Here is a 24,028-nt window from a genome sequence, read left to right on the forward strand (position 1 = left end):
CAAGGTGAATCAGAGGTGTTTAGTCCTAGGTTTGAAGACAACAAAGCTTGGACCCTGGCCCAACCAGCTGGTCAAATAATAGCAAGTATGGAGAACAGAGTTGTAACAATAAGTTTTATTCACTCATCTAACTGTCTCTGAGGATTGTAGCCTTCCCACACCCCCCAGACTGTGTTTCTCTATTTACCTTTGGTTGTCTTGGACTCACTTTTTAGTCCAGACTAGACTCAAACTCACAGAGATCTACCTCCCTCTCCTCCCAGTGTGCTGGGATTGCAGTCATTCTGATCTTCACCTAGCTGTCATAATGCCTTTGTCTTCTGGCCTAGACCTAGCCCTGGAAGCTCAAACCTAGCATCCATAAAATCTAATCTAGTCCTAGAATCTTTTCAGCCTCTGAGATTTACTGATGTAAACTCATCTTTTCTAGCTCTTTCTGACCTCTGGCAGGCTGGTTCAACTCAGCTGTTCTGGCTCAAACTCTTCTCCTAACTGACTTATTCAGTTTCACTTCTGTCTCTGCCTGTCACCACCTTGTTCTCTTTTGGCTCCTACTAAGTTTGGCAGAATGTTCTAATCTTTGGGCTCCTTCACATTTTGTTGGCTTATTCTGTCTTCACCTGTTTCTAGCTTGTTCTCTCTCTCTGATACCTAGCTCTGTGAAACTGTCTCCACTAAAATGCCTCCAAATTCCTTGAGTTCCACATCCTCTCCAGCATGTGCTATCATCTGAGTTTTTTTATCTTAGCCATTCAGATATGTGTATGATGGAATATCAGTGTGTTTTTGATTTGCATTTCTCTAATGACTGTGGATGTTGAACATTTCTTTAAGTGTTTCTCAAGCATTCGATATTCCTCTGTTGAGAATTCTCTGTTTAGCCCTATACCACATTTTTTATTTGCGATATTTTTGCTTGATGGAGTTTACCTTCTTGAGTTCTTTGTATATTTTGGATATTAGCCCTTTTTCAGATGTAGGGCTGGTGAAGATCTTCTCTTCCAGTCTGTAGGTTGTTGTTCTGTTCTGTTTCCTTTGCCTTGCAGAAGCTTTTCATTTTCACGAGGTCCCATTTATTAATTGTTGCCCTTAAATCCTGGGTTGTTGGTGTTCTGTTCAGGAAGTTGTCTCCTGTGCAAATGAGTTCAAATCTCTTCTGCACTTTTTCTACTAACAGATTTAGGGTGTCTGGTTTTAGGTTGATGTCTTTGATCCACTTGGACTTTAGTTTTGTGAACAGTGATGGTTCTATTTGTGTTTGTATTTTTCTTTCTTTTTTCAAGTTTTCAAAATTTTAGTTTTTCCTTATACATTTATTTTATTACACATGCATAATACCAACTACCTCTAGCAGGGATAACTGTGTGACAATAATGAGTTATATAAATGTGACATTCATAGAGACATGGCTATTTGTATTTGTGAAACTTGAAGTAAACAAATTTCTTATTTTGTTGGTTCTAAATATCTGAATGAAATTCAATATCTATCATATCTCACCTCTATTGACTTAAATACTTTATCTTGATCCTCCAAAAGATCTTGTCTTGTAGAGGATTCTTTTAGCTATTCTGATTTTTTTCATATGAAGTTGAGAATTTATCTTTAAAGGTCTGTAAATAGTTGTGTTGGAATTTTGATGGGAATTGCATTAAATCTGTAGTTGCCAGTGATAAAACAGCCATTTTTACTATGTTGAGTCTTCTGATCCATGAAGATGTCAGAAATTTCTATCTTCTGATACCTTCTTCAGTTTCTTTCTTTAGAGTCTTGAGGTTTTTCAGATAAATCTTTCACTTGCTTAGTTAGAGTTATGCCAAGATACTTTGTATTATGAAGGGTGTAGTTTCTCTACTTTTTTTCTCAGCCCATTTGTCATTTGTATACAGCAGAGCTACTGATTTTTTGAGTTTGTTTTTTATCCAGTCCCTTTGTCAAAGGTGATTTTCCGCCACAGGAGTTCTTTGGTAGAAGTTTTAGGGTCACTGATGTATACTATTATGTCATCCAGAAATATTATACTTTAACTTCTTCCTTTCCTATCTGTATCCACTTGATCTCCTTTAACTGTGTTATTACTCTAGCTAGGACTTCAAATACTATATTGAAGAGATAAGAAGAAAGTGGACAGCCTTGTCTTTTCCCTGATTTCAGTGGAATTGATTGAAATTTCTTTCCATTTAGTTTGATGTTAGCTATAGGTTGCTTTATATTGCCTTTATTATGTTTAGAAGTGTGCCTTGTGTCTCTGCTCTCTCCAAGACTTTAAACATGAATGGCTGTTGAATTTTGTCAAAAGTTTTCTCCGCATCTAAGGAGATGACCATGTGAGGGTTTGTTCTTTCAGTTTGCTTAAATGATGATTACATTGACAGATTTCCATAAGTTGAACCAGCCCTACATGCCTGGGATGATGCCTACTTGGTTTTGTTGAATTATATTTTTGATGTGTTCTTGGATTTAGTTTGTGAGTATTTTATTGAGTAATTTTGCATCAATGTTCATAACAGAAATTCATCTGAAATTCTCTTTCTTTGTAGATTATTTTTTGTGGTTTAGATATCAATGTGACTCTGGACTCGTAGAATGAGTTTAATAATGTTCCTTCTGTTTCTATTGTGTGGAATAGTTTAAAGCAAATATTTATTAGCTCATCTTTGAAGGTCTTATAGAATTCTTTACTGAATCCAAAAAGCCCAGGGGGCTTTTATTGGTTGGGAGATTTTTGATTACTGCTTCAATTTCCTTAGGATATGTAGGACTATTTAATTTGTTTACCTGATCTTGATTCAATTATTGTAGTTGATAACTATCAAGAAAATTGTTAGCCAGGTGTGGTGCCATATGCCTTTTATCCCTGCACTGGGGAGGCAGAGGCAGGTGGATTTTTTTGAGTTCCAGGCAAGCCTGGTCTACAAACTAAGTCCAGGAGAGCCAAGGTTATACAAAACCCTGTCTCAACACAAAACAAAACAAAAGCAAAAAAAAAAACAAAAACAAAAAAGAAAAGAAAATTGTCCATTTTATTTATGGTGTTAAATATTGTGTCATATAAGCTTTTGAAGTATGACCTAATGATCCTTTGTATTTCCTCAATGTCTGTTGTTCTATTTCCGTTTTCATTTCTGATTTTGTTGATTTGTTTCCTTTTCCTTTTCCTTTTAGTTACTTTGCCTAAGGGTTTGTCTATCTTGTTGATTTTTCTAAGAACCAATTCTTGGGTTTGTTGATTCTTTGAGTTGTTCTCTTTGCTTCTAATTTATTGATTTCAGCTCTGAGTTTGATGATTTCCAGCCATCTATTCTTTTTTTGTGAGTATACTTTTTTGTTATAGTGATTTTAGGTATGCTGTTAAGTTGCTAAGAATGGGATCTCTCCAGTTTCTTTATAAAGGCACTTAGTGCTGTGAAATTTGCTCTTACCACTGCTTTCATTGTGTCCCATAAGTTTGGCTGTGTTGTGCCTTTAGTTTCATTGAATTCTAGTAAGTTATTAATTTCTTTTTTTTATTTGGTCCCTTACTCAGATATCATTGAGTAGGCAGTTGTTCAGTTTCCACGAGGCGTTCTCTTGTTTATGTTGTTATGTGTTCCAGCTTTAACACACGATGTTCTGATAAGATGCAGGGCGATTATTTTGAACTTTTTGTATCTATTGAGGTTTGCTTTGTTAACAATTACATGGTCGAGTTTGGAGAAGGTTCCATGAGGTGCTGAGAAGAAGGTGAATTCTTTCATGTTTGGGTGAAAAGTTCTGTAGATATCTGTTAGGTTCATTTGATTCATGACATCTATTAGTTTCATTGTTTCATTATTTTGTTTCTGCCACTATGATCTATCTATTGGTGAGAGTATGGTGTTGAAGTCTCCCACTATTAATATGTGGGGTTCAATATGTGATTTAAGACTTAATATTTTCTATGAATGTGGGTGCTCTTGTTGTGGGGGCATAGATGTTTAGGGTTGAGATATCATCTTGGTGTATTTTTTCCTTTGAAGAGTATGAAGTTTCCTTTCCCATCTTTTTTTTATTGCTTTTAGTTGAAAGACTATTTTATTAGATACTAGAATGGCTACTCCAGCTGGTTTCTTGGGTCTGTTTGTTTGGAATACCTTTTTCCAGCCCTTTACTCTAAGGTAATATTTATCTTTATTACTGAGGTGTGTTTATTGTACATCAACCAATTGATGGGACTTGTTTTCACATCCATTCTGTTACCCTGTGTCTTCTCATTGGGGAGTTGAGGCCATTGATATTCGGAGATATCAATGACCCATGGTTATTGCACCCTATTATTTTGATGTTGCTAGTGGTAGAGTCTCTCTCTCTCTCTCTCTCTCTCTCTCTCTGTATGAAAGAGAGAGAGAGAGAGAGAGAGAGAGAGAGAGAGAGAGAGAGAGAGAGAGAGAGAGAGAGAGAGAGAGAAAGCTTCCTTTCTTTTGCTTTAGTGGATGTGGGGTTACTTATTTCCTTATTTTCCTGTATATAGTTACTCTCCTTGGGTTGGAGTTTTCCTTCTATTTTGTTCTGGAGAGCCGGATTTTTGGTTAGATATGGTTTGAATTTGTTTTTTTTCATGGAATATTTTACTTTCACTGTCTATGCTGGGTGTATGAGTCTAGGTTGTCATCTGTGGTCTCTTAGTGTCTGTATGATGTCTATCCAGGTCCTTCTGGCTTTCATAGTCTCTGTTGAGAAGTCAGGTGTAATTCTGATAGGTTTGCCTTTATATGTAACTTGACCTTTTTCTCTTGAAGCTTTTAATATTATTTCTTTGTTCTGTACATTGTACATTTAGTGTTTTGATTACTATGTGGTGGAAGGCTTTTCTTTCTTGGTCCTATCTATTTGGAGTTCTATAGGCTGATTGTATATGTATGGGCATTTCTTTCTTTAGGTTAGGGAAGTTTTCTTCAATGATTCTGCTGAAAATATTTTCTGGGTGTGGAGTTGGGAGTCTTCTTTTTCTTCTATTGCAATAATTATTAGGTTTGGTCTCTTCATAGTGTTTCAGATTTCATGGATATTCTGTGACAGGAGCTTTATAGATTTAACATTTTCTTTGACAGTTGTGTCAATTTCTTCAGTCATAGCTTCTATCCCTGATATTCTTTCCTCTATCTCTTGAATTATGTTTGAAATGCTTGTGTCTGTAGATCCTTTCCTCTTCTCTAGGTTTTCTTTTTCCAGGATTATCTTTGATTGTGTTTTCTCCAAACCTTTTGTCTCCATTTTTAGGTCTTGAGACCTTTTATTCATTCGCTTCTCCTGTTTGAATGTAGTTTGTTTAAGCAGTTCATTCAATTCTTTCATCTCTTTGTGTACTCCTGTTCTAGTTGGAAGGGTTTATTTTCATTCTTTAAGGCCTTTATCATTTTTATAATCTCATATTTGAAATCCTTCTATTGTGCGTCAGATGTGATAGTATCTCCAGGGCTTTTTGTGCTGGTGGCACTGCTGGATTCTTGTGGTCCAGGGTTGCTTGTTTTCTTACTCTGACCTCTTCCCGTTGTGATGTCCCTGGTTGGCATGTGTGCCCAGTACCTGCTTGGACCCCAGGACTTTCTGTGGATTTTCTAGATTACCTGAGGTCAGATCCACTACTGTTCCCACCTGTGGTTTCTTCTCGGTGCTAGAAACTACAGAAGATGGTGTTTTTGTGGGCTTCAGCTTATCTGTGCACCAGTGTATTCAAGATCAGCCAGCCAGCCAGGCATATAATACTAGCATTGGCTCTGGAGGTTGCTCTGACCCAAGAAAGATTTTGGGGGCTTTCTGGGTTACCTGGGGTCAGATCCACTTATGTTCCCAACTGTGGTGTCTGCTTAGTGCAAGAATGCACAGATGCTGCTGTTTTGAGAGCCAAAGCTAACTCTGCACTCTGGGTTTTCAGCAGTTACCCATCAGCCAGCCAGTGGTGCTAGCCTCTGGAGGCTGCATGCTAGTTTCTGTGGGGACCCAGGATTTTTTATTGTTTTTTCTTGGTGGCTGCAGGCCAGTCCCAACCATGCTCCACACAATTTGGACTCCTCTCACCTGTGGGTCACCAGTACCTTTGTTTTGTTTTGTTTTGTTTTTTAGACAGGGTTTCCCTGGGCAGTCCTGGCTCTTCTAGATATCACTCTGTAGACCAGATTGGCCTTCCACTCAGAGTTACACTTTCCTAGTCTCCCTGTGCTGAAATATGAGCTGTGCATCACCACTTCCTGACTGGTTAGTCATATCTTTTAGGAGTTAATCCAATTTAACAAGGTGTTTAATTTATTAACACATGATAAAATTTTACAATAATCCAGAGACAGGATTGTGGATGTGGTTCCTTGCCTGTATGCTGTGTAGCAAGCCTGAGGGCCTGCAATGCACCATGAGGCTTCACACACACACACACACACACACACACACACACACACACGTGCGCGTGCACACACACACACACGTGTATTGATAATATATTTTTATGAAATAAACCTACAAACAGAAGATAGTGATACCTGGTCTTTAACCCCTCAACATTCAGCCAATCTCAGGCCCTTCTTTTCCAACCAGTAAAAGAAATGACTAAATGGATTTAAGACTAGCTTAAGGGTTGAGTGAAACCTAAAATGCAAGATTGGTTTAACATATGGGAATGAACTGAATGCCATCCAGGCATGGGGGAGTATACCCACAATTCCTAGCACCAGGAAGGAAAGGCAGGAGGCTTCTAGAGAAGTGAAGAGAGTCCTTGACAACATTTTCAACTCCTGCATTAATCTTGTGACATACAATGAACAACAGACCCCTCACACACACCTGGCTTAGGTTAGCAAATAAATACCACCCAGAAAGCCAGAGCTGGTCCAGTCAAAGAAAGAAAGACATGGATGGGTATGGTAGCCCACATGTATAATCCCAGCACTTAAGTGGCCTAGAGTTGTGGTTTTCTGAGTTCTATGCCAGCCTGGTCTACAAACAGCTCCAGGACAGCCAAGGCTACTCAGAGAATCCCTGTCTCAAGAAAGCAGTAGTGAGGCAATTTACATGGCTTAGTTTTATTCCTATGTGACCCATATGGGTTTCAGTGTTAGTCAATTTGGGGTTACTGCTTCTGATAATAGACATGCACACAAAATCTCAATAAAATATTAAGGGATAGCCAGGCCATGGTGTTGCATGCCTTTAATCCCAGCAGTTGGGAGGCAGAGGCAGAGGCTGGCAGATCACTGTGAGTTCCAGGACAGCCAAGGCTATACAAAAAAACAAACCATCAAGGGATTCTGTCTTATGGTTTCTATTGTTGCAATGAAACACTATGGCCTGGACAGGAACTGGAAGGGCTGGGACCTTGAGGCAGGAGCTGATACAAAGGACACTGGAGTATTCGGCTTATTGTCTTGCTCTCCTGTGGCTTGCATAGCTGGCTTTCTTATAGAACACAGAACCCCCAGGCCCAGATATAAGGAAATGTTTATTTATATGAAGGACGGACGATGATCACTCCTTCACTTGGAGCACTGGCTGTTTTTCTAGAGTATATGGATTTGATTCCAAGTACCTTCAAGGCAGCTCACACCATATTGTGACAGCACAAGACAAGGCCTTGATTAATCCATTTTTTTATTCTTGCTGAGGTCATTTCAGGTTTATCTAGAATTTGATCTCATTGATAGTGAATCCTATGGAACATTAGTCAACTCTATTGTTGAAACTTAAAGTCAGGATATTATAGCTAAGTTCTTTTAGCTTGTTTGTTTTGGAAAACCTTATAGCACACTGCTTACTTTAGCTTCCGTTAGACAGCTTGCTCTGTGAAGTCTCACATCAGCCATGTGATGTGGAAAATTGGTGCTCTTCACAGGTTAGGCTAACACCATGCATCTAGAATTCTTAGGTGTGGTCCCAGCTGGCTGCCATAAAAACTTATAACTGACTATGAACTGAGTGAATATGAGTATCTTTGATGGGCTACTTGTCACAAGATATACTTCTTTTTTCAAAGGTCCAGACACCATCATCTGGTCTCTCCACTCACACGTGTGTTACTCACATATCTTTAAAGAAACTCTCAATAATATAAAATGAAAATGTAAAAAATAGCATAATTGACTATTTTATTTAGGCCAGCATAAAGCAGCATTCATGAAGGATCATTAAAGAGATTATAAACCATCAGGAAAGCAAATATCTTCAGATTTGATGGCTAGGCCAGTAATCCCAGGGCGTGGTGGGTGGGTGCTCCCAGAAATAGGGAAGTTGAGATCAGCTTGAGCTACTGGAGACATTGTCTTCACAAAAGAAATGAATAAGACCCAAAGATCACTAACATGGCAGTGAGGCCATTCCCATCTCCCTTTTACAGCCCTTCCCCCAACCACAGGATACCACTCACAGGGTGAATTGGTTGAGTCTTCACCCAATTAATCCTAAGTAGCATTTTTGTGTCCAGATTGCCAGATTCAGATCACCCTCAGGACAGAGTAAACAGAGACTAGGGAGAAAGACAAGGACCTGTTTATGACACCCTGCACCCAGCTCCTCAGATGGCTGAGAAGGGAGGGGGAAACATATGCTTCAATCCTTAGGACTACAAAAGAAGCAAAGAGTCTTTGGTCTGACAGAAAAGTTGCCATAGGTCCAAATCAATCTTTTAAAATTTTTCTTCCTGGCTGTAAACTTCTGCCCAGGCTGACCCGGTACTTGTTACATTACTATTGATGACCATGAAAACCTGATCCTCCTGACTCTAACTCCCATTCTAGAACACAGGTTTTTCAAACCATGCCCACTGTAGTGTTGGGTGGTGGGGTGTTGAGGGGATGGAGGCTTAATCCAGGGTCTTCAGCACACTAGATAAGATGTTACTATTTCAGTGACATCACTAATCCCTTTTTTTCTCTTTTTTGTTTTCTGAGACACAGTTTCACTCTGGAAGTCTGACTGACCTGGAATTCCCTAAATAACCCAGGCTGGTTTTGTGAGGTTGGTGGTGGTGGTTTGTGTATGTGTTGTTCTTCCTGTCAAGTCACCCCTGTCGTATGAAACCACTGAACAGCATTTTGATTCCAAAGCCTCAAAGTACATCTGAAGCCAAGAGTGCCAGGACCCTTAATGAGCGTCCTTCCCCTAGACTTTCATCTCTCAGCATCCAGAAACAACCTTCTCCTATCTACTGCTGACATTCATAACGTTGGTCTTCATGTAAAAGACACAGTACCAACAACATTCAAAGCAGGTGGCTGTAGCACAGAAGATTGTCTTGGGGTACCTTTTGGCCATGAGTATATCCAGCAATAATATATAATTCTTACAATATATTAATATTCTGAATTTATTTTGTGATACTTGTAATGTGTCCCTGTTCAACCATGACTCTATTAATTTGGATCCCTTCTTGTGTTATTTTGGTGAAATGTGCCAGAAACCTGTAAGGTTATTTATCTTTCCAAAATCTACCTATGTGGACTGCTAATTCTTTTTAATATTTTCTTTGTTTGTATTTTATTAAAGATTTGTTGTCTCTGTGCTGGAGAGATGACTCAGTGGTTAAGAGCAATGGTTGTTCTTCCACAGGTCCTTGTTTTTCAGGGCAAGATTTCTCTGTGTTACAACATCCCCAGGACTGGGGTTGAAAGTACACCCAAGTAGACCAAGCATTTAGCTTTATTTATTTCTACTATGACTTTTAATATCTCTTGCAACCTACTAGGTTTGGATTTGGTTGATTAACCAGTTTTTGGGTTGCATCATTAAACTATTTGTGTTATTTCAAGTAGTTAAAAACAGTATTATACTCATATTCCTATGAATTTGCTTCATAGAAAGACTGCTTTCACCCAGGATGATGGTACATGCTTTTAATCCCATAACTCAAGAGGATTTCTACCAGTTGAGGCAAGCCTAGTCTACCGAGCTACTTGCAGGACAGCCAGAGATACACAAGAAACTTGTCTCAAAAACACCAAACAGAGAGAGAGAGAGAGAGAGAGAGAGAGAGAGAGAGAGAGAGAGAGAGAGAGAGCATTCAAAGTGCCTCATATATTCCTTTATTCCAGAAAATTCAAATGTTTCTTCTTTGAATCTTGCATCATTCAGTAACAAGTTGTTTTAATATTCAGAGTTTGCATACGTCATTTTTGTGTGTGTGTCCACTGGGTGTCCACCACACTGGGTGTGGTGAGGCATGCCTTCTGTCTTTCTTTCTGTCTCTTTCTTTTGTTTTTTTGTTTTTTTTATTTTTGAAGAAAGAGTTTCTGTGTGCTGCCTTGACTATCTTGAATTTGCTATGTAGACTAGGCTGGCTTTGAACTCAGATATCAATCTGCCTCTTCCTCTTTGAGTACCTGGACTATAGGCTTGTGCCACCACACAGAGCACACAATGTCAATTTTCAGTGTTACTATAATGCGTTCAGATGGTACAGAAATCCTCACTGTACTCCTAGCTTTGATTCCAATGTGTTTGGATGCCATTATTTCTTTGGTTTCACTCACACTGATCAGAAAGCTCACTTCTATTCCCTTCTCAGAATCAGAATCTCAAGATCCTCAAAGCAGTAACTGGGCTGAGGACAGAGAAAGAGTTCAGACCCTGAGCATCCAGAGGCCCAGGGTGTGATCATTTATCCAAAATTATGACTCAGGAAACTGGTTTATTAACATGTACTACAAAAGCTTCTCTTTGTTATATCAAATACGACTTGACTCTTAAACCATGTGTTCACATGGTCCCATTGTACTTCATGTATCTTCCCCTTCCAAATGAAACTGTTTTATCATATTCCAAATCCCCATTTTGCCATAACCTTCTGTGTCTGCTTAATGAGATAGCCCTCCTGTGGACTTCACCTCTGATTATCCAGAAATAGCCCTTCACCATCTCTGTCTCTGCCAAAAAAGACAAGTGTGGTCTCTAGTCATAAAGCATGGTGCAGGTGCTGGAAGCAAAGCACACAGACTTGGGCTGCCTTATGGCCCTGAGAAAATCCATGAGCACCAGGCAGAGTTGGGCACATCTATCTTTGAGGACATGACCCATGTCATCATAGCACTCCCAAGGAACAGCGTACAGCTCCATGGTCATCTGCCTTAGATTTGTCATATGGTAGAAAAGGTCCTGAAGGATAGCCATGGAGCTGTCATTACCACAGAAATTGATCTTAGTGAGCAGGGTGCACTGGCTCAGGGAAGGCAGGAGGGAGCTGATCTGAGAGTCCTTCATCCTACAGCCCTCCAATTCCAGTCTCTTGAGATTGGCTGCAGCTCTTTCCAGAAGAATGTAGAGAGGTCTAGTACCTAAAGGGGATACTACCACACCACCGAGGTTCAGGTGTGTGAGCTGAATCAGGCCCAGGCTCAGGGGTAGATGATTCAAGTCTCCCTGTGAGAGCTGGCAGTGAGTGATGGACAAGGTCTCCAAGGGAGCCTTCAGGTACCTAGGGAGAGACAAAGGGTGAGTTGAGGAAGATGGACTTGGAAAGTGTTAGTGACAGGGTTCACACTGACAAGAGTTACCATAGCTCAAGTTCAGTCTGACCACATGATAGAGTTGCACTCAGGATGCTGTCAGGGTCTTCTCACTCAAGTTACAGCATTCTAAACCAAGATCAGTCAGCATCATAATGGAACAGTAGAGTACATGTACTTAGACACTCCTTTACTAAAAAAGAAAGCCCCAGAACTGCCCATCTCTGGGCTGCAGAGCACATACAGGAAGGATCAAATCATTGGACACCTAGCTGCATGCTTGGGGTGTCTCTGCAGAGCTTCTAAACATGTGTGTCAGCAGCACAGACTTTTTATGTCTTCAGACTGATCCCTCTGCCCTAACCCCACAACCTCTGACACTCAACCCTAGTGCAAGATATTCCCTAGCTACTGAGCCTCCACCTAGGCTCCATACAGACTTTCCCTCAGAGACAGAGGAAGGCTGCCCCTCTTTCACAGACTCTTCAGAACTGAGAGGCCTCTATGTTTGGCTAACATCTAGGTCCCCTACCTACAGAAAACAGAGAAAGCCTTTGCTCTGATCTGCAGGACAGCTCCCCATCTTACCTCAGCAACTTCTTCAAGTTGCCTTTTAGAAAGTGGATATCGTTCATATAGAGGTGCTGGAGACAGTTGATGTTGAAGCTCTGAGGAGCAGGCTCATGGACACACTTCTTCATCTCTAGCAGTCCGTGGCCATCATTGAAGAAAGTCTTGTAGATTGACTGGAAGAGTTTGCAAAGACTTCCCTGCTGCCACCAGGAATTCACTTCCAACTCCTTGATACAGTCTGTGTCTAGGATCTTCAAGATCTCTATGACAGTGTAGATGTGTGAGCCTCTGATCTTCAGCTCTCTACAGCACAACTGCAGTAGGCCATTTCTCAGCCAGACTCACTTCAGCAAGTATTTGTCTGATTCCTTGAGATGCTCTCCACAGAGTTAGATATCAGCTAACACCATCAGGGGCTGCCTCACCCCACACATTGGATTGTCTTCCCTTGGTTGCTTCTGACTTCTGACATGTGGGGTACAGCTGTCATCTGTCTCTCCAGTCTGTACATCTCAGAAGTCCTGGTGCACATTTCGCAAATCAAGCACTGGGAGTTCCTACCTCCTGTGAGAAAAACAGATAAAAATCTCCAGAGGAAGGGACAGACCCCACCTAAGGCTCTTCTCTCCCTTCTCCCCTGTCTGTAGACAGTTACAGATTTTCAGTCTCATGCCCTGTTTGGGATCTTTGCCTCAGCGGGCTCTATAGCTCTGCTTTAATGCCCACCTCTGTTTTTCCCTTGAGTGCGCCTTATCCCATTGTGCCTGGAAAAGCAGGGACAGGCTCATCCATCTTTGATTGTATCTGAACTAAGCTGTCTTTCAAAACCTCTGTGTTTTGCAGAAGCCTCTGTGAGCTTTGAAGCCACTGCAGTCCTCCAAGCTGGTGCAGTGAGAAGCAATCATTCTCATGAGACCCCACGGTCCCTGACTCTACTTGTCCCATGATTGACCCTCCAGGACACTAGCTGGGTCTTGCCTACCTGGGACGAACCATCTGTGTTGTGAGAAAACCCAGTGTATCCAGCACAGCCTTCAAAATCTCCATGTGTGTGGTCTTCATCAGAGTCCCCATGGGGAGACAGGGAAAGGGCCCCTGCCTGCCAGCGAAAGCCTCCTTGAAGAGTAGTGGGAAGAGCTCCATGGGCAGGTGCTCCAGAGCAGAGATGGCGAAGACATCATCTCTCAGCAGCCACTGCACTGCCAGTTGCACAGGTGAGGGTTGAGCTGAGAAACTCATTCTGATAGATCCTTAGCAACCAAAATCGTGGGGAGTTTCTATGAAAAAGCACATATCAGACTAAGTTTTAGGAAGCTCTTCATTTGCCCAAAGGACTCATTCAGGGCCAGGATCAACATTAAGACAATGCCTGATGCACACTTTACACTATGTCACTACTCTCTCTTTGTATCAAACCATAAGTTAAAATACAAGACAAAAAAACCAAACAAACAAACAGCTCGGGTTTGGCAGCACACACCTTTAATCAAAGCACTCAAAGCACAGAGGCAGGGAGAATCAATGAGTTCTAGGCCAGCCTGTTCTCCATAGGGAGTCCTGGGCAGCCAAGGATACACAGAGATACCCTGTCTCAAGAAACAAACAAACAACAACAAAGCTGTGAAACTCATGGCGGGCAGCCAAGGGAACTCACAAATGCACATGTGATCACACATTCCCAATGATCTCATCTAATTTCAGCTACTTCTCCATCCCATTGGCAAGGGATCCATCCCCAAAGCTTAGCCTCAGATAGGTACAGAAACAAATCCTGATGCCCTCTCCAGGCCCTCCTAGAAAGAGTGGAAAAGTCACATGATCCTCCTCCCCAGATTCTGCTTTAAAGACCCAAGGCTGTGAAATGTGCACCCCAAGCCCCATCACTTATTCCTTACAAACCTTTGCATCCTGCAGTGTGCCATGTAGAGACTGAGGAAGTGAACTGTGAACTCCGCCTGTCCAGGCTGCATCAATGTTTCAAAGCCATTGTGAAAACTCCTCGAAATGCCATAAGTGATAAAGCCATGCAATCTCGTGCAGAAGGAATGGGGAAATGGTGGGCTATACACACTACTTAGTGATCCCCAAGACCATCCTGCACTACAGGAGACCATGACTCAGAAAAAGAAAAAAATTGTCCAATTGATGTAAACAAGAGGGTATCAAAGATATCTCCACAGTTCACATCGGAAGGTTCAGCCATTTGGGAAGCAGAAGCAGGAGGGTTAGCAGGAGTTCAGGGACACCTTGTCTTCAAATGAGACACTGTCTCAAAACTAAGCACAAATGTGGACTTGAAAGTAAGCTTCTATGATGAACCATGATGGCAACCCCAACACTCAGGTCCTGAGAGAGAAAGATCTTGACTTCTCATGTAGTCAGGTAAGGCCAGGCTAGCAACAGGGCAGGACTGAATAAATCAAAGGGCATACTAACTAACAGACAACATGAAAGTTTATTCAGATTACATCCCAGTTGCTATCCTCTTGCTTGTACATTCCTGTTACCACCATCCCTCCCTCTTCCACCCCATTCTCATTCTCTAGTTCTCTGACAGAAGAGGATCTGCTTCCCCATCATATGACCACAGCCAATCAAGGCTCATCTTAATAACCTGCTTACCCATCCTTTTCCACCTATGGGAAGTAGGCAAAGCAGAGCACCATAGCTCATGTTAGAGGCAGTCCCCACTCTCCCCACAACCATGGAGAATGAATGAGCTGTCTGTTGGCTAGATATGAACAGGGGGGTCTAGGTTTACTGCATGCACTGAAGTTGGTTAGTGCAATAGTTTGTACAGGCACCCCTGGGTCCAGATCAGCCAGCCCTCATGGTCTCCTTGTGGAGCTCCAGAGCCCTCTGGGTACTCCCCCACAACCCCACTCCCCCTTGCCCTCTACTCTCCCCCTTCCCCCCTGATACTCCCATAGTCCTCCCTTCTGCCCTCCCCTAAACCCTGCCATGCTTCCATATCATAATCAGTGCTTTGCCCAGATATGAAGAAGTCTTCAAACCAGTGAAAGGATCAAAGCCTATATCCTGAATCTACTCCTATGAAGAGATTGAAATGAGAATTCCAAGTCCCATTTTGGTGCTAGTGTCAGCTATAGACATTTCCTATTCTGAGTGAGATAGGGTGTCACTATTGAGGTGGGAACTTACCAGAGATTGGTAGCTGTTCCTTGAAGGCCTGTCAACTGACTAATTCTCCAGGGCTCTAGTTTCTTCTCTAGCTCCTCTGACCCTTTTATGCATCTTTCTATGTGCACAGCTCACTTCCCTTTTGTAGGCCCACCTCCCAACCATAAGCTGCAGACAGATTGGTAGATTGAATGTCTACCCTGAACAAGGACTTGGTGGTACATGCCTTTAATCCCAGCACTGGGAAATAGGGGCACGAGGATCTCAGAGTTCCAGGACAGCCCTGTGTACTAATCCAGTTCCAGGGCAGCCTGGACTTCACAAAGAAATGCTGTCTTAAAAAAAATGTGTTAACCTCAATTGTAATTTTTTTTATCTTGTAGATTGATTGGATCATAATGTGAGATAGTCAAAGATTTGAGCCTATGACAAGTTCAGGGCAACCTTTAGGTTACTTCTCCAAAAACTCTTATTTCTAAGATTTGTTTACATAATGATTTTGGATATTTTTTTCGAGAGAACCCTATTCTATCGCTTACTCCTACGTAAAACTTATTATATAGCCTGATTATATATATTATTATATAATCTGACATCCAACTGTCAGTAATCCTCTTGCCTCAGCATTTGGCTATGAAGTAAGATTATGGCAGATACCTGAACTATCTTGCTGGTTTCATGGAGTTCTGGCGATGGATCAGCTCCAGATTTAGTCTTTTTCTAACATAGTGGACATACAAACCTGAATACCATGATTGAGGGGCCTGGGTCCTGGTCAAAACAATCAGTCTTTTTGAATTTAGTATCTGAGCTGGAGCCTGTGGCAAGCATCTACTTTAAGAGAAACTAAGAAGAGTAATGGATCAAGGTGGCAACAAACACTTTTAATCCCAGCAGTCAAGGAATGGATCAAGGTAGCCATACACAACTTTATTTTAATCCCTGCAGTCAGGAGGCAGAGTCAGGATGACCTCTGAATTCAAGGTCAGCAGTCTATAGAGGGTGTTCCTGAATGGACTGTGCTAAACAGAGAAATCCTGTTTTTTTTTTTGAAAAAAAATTTTTTTACATTATTTTTTTATTAATTTATTCTTGTTACATCTCAATGTTTATCCCATCCCTTGTATCCTCCCATTCCTCCCCCTCCCCATTTTCCCATTATTCCCCTCCCCTATGACTGTTCCTGAGGGGGATTACATCCCCCTATATATTCTCATAGGGTATCAAGTCTCTTCTTGGCTACTTGCTGTCCTTCCTCTGAGTGCCACCAGGTCTCCCCCTCCAGGGGACATGGTCAAATGTGAGGCACCAGAGTACGTGAGAAAGTCGTATCACACTCTCCACTCAACTGTGGAGAATATTCTGACCATTGGCTAGATCTGGGAAGGGGTTTAAAGTTTACCTCCTGTACTGTCCTTGGCTGGTGCCTTAGTTTGAGCGAGACCCCTGGGCCCAAATCTGCCTATCATATTGTTCTACTTGTAGATTTCTAGGACCCTCTGTATCCTTTTATTTTGCTGTTCTCCCATGCGTCTCTCATTTAATGGAAGAAGGAAGGAAGGAGAGATGGGAGGGAGCAAGGTTTGGAGGGTGAACTAGAAGACAGCTTGGGTCCATGAGTGTGGTTTCACTGCCAGCTGGTGTATTTCCACTGGAAGAATGTTTGCTTAGCTTGAAAGTAGCTCTGGGTTCCTTCCTGAGCTCCTTATTAACCAAATCTTTGTCTTTGTTGGTGATTCAGATGCTTCTTCTCCTACATTAGAAGTCTGTAGAACTTGGGTCCTGGCTAAGTCTCCTGGCCAATAACGGTAAGTATTGAAAATAAAGTTGGAACGGTAACTTTTATTACCCTGATTACTTGTCACTGAGGTTTACTGACTTCTTTTTTTTTCAGAGACTGGTTTCACTGTTGATCCTTGGCTATCCTGGACCCATGTTCAAACCAGGATAGCCTTGAACTCGAATCTACCTGCCTCTGCCTCTTAGAATGCTGGGATTACAGGCATATTTTACCCCACACAGCTGGCTTACTGGCTTTGCATGCTGACCTAGGTAGATCTAGTCCTGGAAGCTGGAATCTAGCCTCTAGAGAGATGATCTAACCTGGGCCTAGAATGAGAATTAATAATGAATAAACTCATACTTTCTAGTTCTTTCTGAATTCTGGCTGGCTGGTTCAACTCAGCTGTTCTGGCTCAAACTCCTCTCTTAGCTGACTGATTCAGTTTGACTTCTGTCTCCTATTACTGACTTGCTCTTCTTGGCATCATGCTAAATTTGGCAGTATGTTCTAAACTTCTGACTCTTTATTTTCTGGCAAATTTTGTCATTACCTCTTTCTACCTTGTTTCCTCTCTGCAATCGGGCTCTGCACAACTTTCTCCATAAAACGGTCTCTGAATAACATGAACTCAACTTCACTGCACTGCCTCTCAATTCACTGAATCAACCTAAGTGCCTAAACACAACTCAAAGATCTGTATGCCTCTACCTCCTGAGTGATGAGATTAAAGGTGTGTACTACAAGGACTAGACTTAAGCTTTTCTTTACCTAAAATTGCTCTCTATATCTGGCTTGCCTTGAACTCAGAGATCTACTTGTCCCTGTCTCCTAGAACTAAAGTTGTGTCTACATTCCATCAAGAGTGGTTATGTTGTTGGATTAAAAATTCCTCTACAGAGAGTAGATTAGACATGAAACTGATTTATAGGCTTGCTCGTGCCTACATTACAGGTACAAGATAAATGGGGCTGAGATTGGGGGATGTGGAATGGAGGGAAGTAAGAGTGGGCTGCTGATACTACTCAGGCAAAGAGTTCCTTCCAATCATGAAGCCTGAGATTGGATACTACACATAGGGAAAAAGCAAACATTTATATAGGAAAGCTAGTCCAGGTGTGCTAGTCCAGGCCTTTAATTGCAGCACTCTGGTGGCAAAAGAAAGCTGATGTCTATGAGTTTGTAGCCAACCTCATCCACATATTGGTTTCCAGGACAGTCACTGCTTCACACAGAGAAAGCCTGTCTCAGAAAACACAAAAAACAAAACCAGGGCTGGAGAGATCGCTCGGAGGTTAAGAACACTGTCTGTTCTTCCAAAGGTCCTAAACTCAATTCACAGCAACCATATAGTGGTTCTCAACCATATATTATGAGATCTGATGCCCTCTTCTGTTGTGGAGGCTCACATGCCAGCAGAATACTGTATAAATAGTAAAAAAATCTTTAATACAAAAGAAAGGCCAGGGATGGTGGCGCACGCCTGAAATCCCAGCACTTGGGAGGCAGAGGTAGGTGGGTTGCTGTGAGTTTGAGGCCAGCCTGGTCTACAAAGTGAGTCCAAGACAACCAAGGCTACACAGAGAAACCCTGTCTCTAAAAACCAAAGAAAAACAACAAAAAGCAACCCCCAAACAAAAACAAAACAAAAATGAATACGAACAAACAAATAAAGTGAATGGAAAACTGATGTGTGAAATATGAGTGAGAAGTAGACTGTAAGATGTGTCTTGTCTTCTGATTGACTGTTTTGAGAAAGAGTTTGTTGGTGTAGTCTTGGCTGTGCTGGACTCACTTTGTAGACCAGGCTGGCTTCGAAATCACACTGATTCTCCTGCCTCAACCTCCCCTATACTGGCCTTAATGGCATCTACCACAATACCCAGCAATATGTCTTTTCTTATTTTCTGATAATTCAACCCATTTCATCCACAGGAGGTGGAAACTCATAGTGGTCAACTCAGAGATAGCATATAATGACTTCCAGCATATGCAGGTCATGTAGAAGAATTTTAATTCAGGTCATGGCTGCTCTGGCAAGAGGTCACATCCAAAGGCCTTCTAGGGTCTGTCTGGATACAAACATACCTTAAATATAGGAGATAGAGGCAAGCAGATGAGTTCAAGGCCACCCTGGTATAGAGCGATTTTCAGGCAAAGAAATGCTTAGGCTCCGGTGTGGTGGTACATGTCTTTAATCCTAAACAGTGAGGTTAAAGTTAGTTTGTAGAAGGAAGTATCCACTTTTGAAAGTGATGTCTAATTGAGTGCCAGGGAAAAAAAGATGAATCACAGAAAGATTTGACAAAGTAGGATACACCCCGTTCTTATGAGAACAGAAAGGAAAGGGAACTTACTTAAAGGAAAATGAGGAGAGACGAGGTAGTTTTACCAAAAGAGTTTTACTGAGAAAAATTGAATGAGAGAATAAACTAGATGCAGGTAAAGGCAGAACAAGCCAGAGAATGAGAAGGATCCAGAAAATTAGAGCAGATTGGTGGAGTTAATTTGAGTCCCAGAAGAGAAATTCCGGGGCCAAGAGAGAAGCTAGGTTGGTCAGCTGGAAAATGAGTTTAAGCCATAATAACAGAGTTGATATAGCTCAGAAAGATATGAGCGCAGAAAGAACAATAGAGCATAAGTTTACAAAACAGTAAGTCTCAGAGGCTGAAAACATTCCAGGCCTAGGTTAGAGTGTATGGAGGCTAACCAGGACTATCCTCTGACAACAACAATTGATACAAGTGAGTAAAACTTCCTTGTAGAAGGCCATGAGGCAGAAGCAGCATGCTTCAGTCTGTCTAGACTCGGATGAAGATACATTCGAAAGTTAGCTGATTTCAACACCAGGGAAGGCAATCTCAATGAACATGTAGCACACTTGTTGCTCTGGGCCCATCACAGAAGAGGATCCATTCATCTCTTATGTTGAAAGAACTTCCCTCATCCATGTTGTTATGGATACCTTGAAAAGAGTAGACTCAAGCCGGGCACACTGGCTTGAAGAAAGGCTTTGCTTCCAGCACTCAGGAAGTTAGAGGTAACATGTCTCAGCCCATGGGACAAATCGAGTTAGGGTTCACCTGAAAGAGGGAATGGGGATTGGAAGTAGGGTACAGAGACGCAAGAAATAATGAGTCAAGTCTAGAAATTTCTGATCAAGTCTACCTTTGATGCCAATGAGTAAAACTTTTTTTTTTTTAGGTGCAGTGAACTTTATTGATGGTATTCAAGAGAGTAGGGCTCCCTGGGCCCCTCCCATTATTCTGGGGTCTAGGATGGAGACTGTGAGGGGAAGATTCTCAGTGTCAGGGGCAGAGTTGGAACAGGGACTCCTCAGCAGCCGAGGGCCTCTCTCTCGCTCTCGTGTCCTTGCTGGGGTGGGGGGTGGGCTCCAGGGCTTCTTACTCCTTGGAGGCCATGTAGGCCACGAGGTCCACCACCCTGTTGCTGTAGCCAAATTCATTGTCATACCAAGAAATGAGCTTTACAAAGTTGTCATTGAGGGCAATGCCAGCCCCAGCATCAAAGGTGGAAGAGTGGGAGTCGCTGTTGAAGTCGCAGGAGACAACCTGGTCCTCAGTGTAGCCCAGGATACCCTTCAGTGGGCCCTCGGATGCCTGCTTTACCACCTTTTTGATGTCTTCATACTTGGCGGGTTTCTCCAGTCGGCATGTCAGATCCACGACGGACACGTTGGGCGTGGGAACACGGAAGGCCATGCCAGTAAGCTTCCCGTTGAGCTCTGGGATGACCTTGCCCACAGCCTTGGCAGCACCAGTGGATGCAGGGATGATGTTCTGGGCAGCCCCATGGCCATCACGCCACAGCTTTCCAGAGGGGCCATCCACAGTCTTCTGGGTGGCAGTGATGGCATGGACTGTGGTCATGAGTCCTTCCACAATGCCAAAGTTGTCATGGATGACCTTGGCCAGGGGCGCTAAGCAGTTGGTGGTGCAGGAAGCGTTGCTGACAATTTTGAGTGAGCTGTCATACTTCTCCTGGTTCACGCCCATCACAAACATGGGGGCATCGGCAGAAGGGGCGGAGATGATGACCCTTTTGGCTCCACCCTTCAAGTGGGCCCCGGCCTTCTCCATGGTGGTGAAGACACCAGTGGACTCCACAACATACTCGGCACCAGCATCAGCCCATTTGATGTTAGCGGGATCTCGCTCCTGGAAGATGGTGATGGCCTTCCCGTTGATGACAAGCTTCCCATTCTCAGCCTTGACCGTGCCGCAGAACTTGCCGTGGGTAGAGTCATACTGGAACATGTAGACCATGTAGTTGAGGTCAATGAAGGGGTCATTGATGGCAACAATATCCACTTTGCCAGACGTGAAGGCAGCCCTGGTAACCAGGTGCCCAATACGGCCAAATCCGTTTACTCCGACCTTCACCATCGTGTCAAGGGACGAGGCTGGCACTGCACGAAAAGATGCGGCTGTCTCTGGAACAGGGAGGGGCAGAGAGCGAGTAAAACTTTTTATAGCAAGGTCAATAGAATCTATTCTGATCCCTCTCTCCCTAGATCCCAGGTAAGAAGAGAACACTAACCTGAATAGCTCTCCATAGGAACTTCCTTAATTCTCTGAGTAGCTCTCTGTAAGGACTTCCTTAATCCTCTGGATGTCTCTCAGTAAGGATTTCCCTACTTCTTTCAAAGGCAAATAGCCCAAGGATAGGCTGGAACACAAAGACTTCCTTCAGCAAAGCTCAGCAACTATAAAGTCACAGCATGCAGCCTAAGCATGGGATTTCTGATATGGCAGAATTTCACAAGGCTCCTTACATCTGCCCCTTCTTAAAATAAAATTATGAAGAGCCTGTCTTAGGTCAGTGAGTAAGCACTTATCTTTACCTGTCATTGGCATATGAATTCCATCATTCATAGCCTGTCTTAGGTCTGATAAAGCTCAGACTCACTCTTACCCATCTCTGTATTGCCTCCATATCAATACATGAAGAAGGGCAGTGTCTTTGAGCTCTATGCCATGTGCTTGTGCTTGTATCAGCTGTGATCGCTGAGATGTGAGCTGTGTTAGAAAGGGTGCAAGGCACAGGTTATAATCTCAAACCCTGCCATCCCTGTCAAGGATAATCCATGCTGTACATCACTGTTAATTCTAAAGAGATTATATCTAATGTGAATCTAGCTGCATCCTACTCACAAGGAGTCTAGGGAAGTATAGCATGACATTGTAACTTGCTCAGTCATCTCAAATCACTGATTTCCTAGTTAATGTGTAAACAATATTAGTAAATCAATGCCAAAACAATAGTAGATATGAGAAGAATTACAGAATTATAACAGATTTTATTACTCAACAGCACACCACAAGTCCCTTTTCAGCTCTCCACAGTCCTGCAGATGAAACTGACCCTAACAATTAGGGTGGAAAAGTACTCATTAAGTTTAAAATCTGGGTTTCTGGAAAGAAAATATTCCGGAGGAGTCCCTACAAAGCACCAACTGCAAAGTTCAGTCAGGTCCCTAAGGAGGATGCCTCATAGGTGCTGGAACACTTGAGTTCTTCTTTCCTCCTCAAACACAGGGAAACCAGGCAATGAGAGTTATTCCAATAAGCCGGTTGAAGAAGAGAAGGATCAGGAATAAGTGTCCAATGAAGCTTCACCTCCAACCTTAGGATCATCAGCAAACTCATCCATGTCAGCATTCACTTGACACAAAAGCCTTTCAGGTAGCCAGAGTACAGTATCATGATCCTGTGAGAAAACACAAACAGAGCCTCAACACAATATTAATACAGGGTCAGGTCCATTCCACTCTCTAGTTAAAGGATTCTTCCATTTCAATCTAGTGAAGGATGACTGAGTATTGCTATGCCAGAATCGATCGGCAACAGAATTTCCTTTGTCATCAAGCAGTAAACAATTTAAAATAATTAGAACATGACTCAAAACATTTTTAGGTGATTGGGGGTAATGTTCCCCCTTTTTTCCTTTTTGTAAATAAGTTTTTATGGTGGAATGAGCTCGTTCCACCATACCTTCTCCTGGAGAATTATAAGGAATACCTGTAATGTGCTTTATGTGTGTGTGTGTGTGTGTGTGTGTGTGTGTGTGTGTGTGTGTTCTCCTGGTATGAGAGAAGCAATTAAATATCCAGAATATGTGTCGAGCAGGCAGTCCTGGATGCAATGTTCCCATAAGTTTCAAGTCTCAAGTAAGTTAGAAAAATTTACATTTCTGTAAGTACTTGAGCTTATCAGTGGATTACACCCTATGGAGATTAGGTGTGAACTCAAGAGTTCTGCCTTTATTAATCCTCAAGTGCTGGGATTAAATGTGTGCACCATCACACCATGTAATAGTGATCCACCTTCCTCTGCCTCCTGACTTCTGGGATTAAAGGTGTGTGCCACCATGCCTTTTTATAATTATTTCATCTCAATCCTAGTAAAAAAATCTTTAAATATCTCAAATAAAAATTCATCAAGAAAACAAGAAAATTCTAATTTCTAGGAGTTAATTACATTCCCTTGGCTAGTTTAGAAAACTATCAGCCTCCTAGTTCCACCTCTCTAAGCAGCCATGTGTCTGTAGCCATCTCTTCTCTGTAATTGTCGAGCCCACAGGTAGCAAGGAGTAGTTTCTGTAAAATCATGTGGATCAAGGACGTCGTAGGCCTGGACTTGTTTAACTAGTTTGATCTAAGATGGAAATTCCCACCTGTAAATGTCTATTTCCAAGGACAAAACTAGTTTGCCTCTTTTTTGAGAAACTAAAAAATTTTTGTAAATATCTCTCAAGTAAAAATTAAGCAAGGAAACAAGAAAATTATAAACACCTTGTAGCTAAGGAGTTTTGAATTAACTCCATTCCCTAAACCAACATGGAAAATTGTTAAGTCTCTTACAAGCAAAAATTAAACACAAAAATTGTAAGTTTAAGATAATAAACTCTATTCCTTAGACCATACATCTCCAACCAGCCAGGTTTTCACAGCCATCCCAGTTATGTCAGAATTGAGCCCCACAGGCAGCAGCCAGGAACACCCGATGTGAAACCTTTTGGCCCATGGACACTCCAGTCCTGGGCTTGTTCCCCACAGGCAGCCAGTGCACCT

At 42.2% G+C, this 24,028-nt stretch overlaps 2 protein-coding genes across 2 annotated transcripts; both read right to left on the bottom strand.

The window, feature by feature from the left end:
- Positions 1 to 10,887: 10,887 nt before the first annotated feature.
- Positions 10,888 to 13,253, bottom strand: LOC127186490 (PRAME family member 7-like). The gene is made up of 3 exons (XM_051142835.1): positions 12,997 to 13,253; positions 12,030 to 12,317; positions 10,888 to 11,410 (listed from the first exon to the last, which is right to left on the bottom strand). Exons 1-3 carry the CDS (start codon positions 13,251 to 13,253, stop codon positions 10,888 to 10,890), a joined length of 1,068 nt encoding a protein of 355 aa, XP_050998792.1.
- A 6,888-nt stretch (positions 13,254 to 20,141) lies between these two features.
- LOC127186493 (glyceraldehyde-3-phosphate dehydrogenase-like) lies at positions 20,142 to 21,406 on the bottom strand. The gene has a single exon (XM_051142836.1). The coding sequence runs from the start codon at positions 21,339 to 21,341 to the stop codon at positions 20,340 to 20,342; it is 1,002 nt and encodes a 333-aa protein (XP_050998793.1). The 5' UTR covers positions 21,342 to 21,406; the 3' UTR covers positions 20,142 to 20,339.
- Positions 21,407 to 24,028: the final 2,622 nt, after the last annotated feature.

This window comes from Acomys russatus, unplaced genomic scaffold (genome assembly GCF_903995435.1).
Source record: "Acomys russatus unplaced genomic scaffold, mAcoRus1.1, whole genome shotgun sequence".
NCBI classification, from domain to species: Eukaryota; Metazoa; Chordata; class Mammalia; order Rodentia; family Muridae; genus Acomys; species Acomys russatus.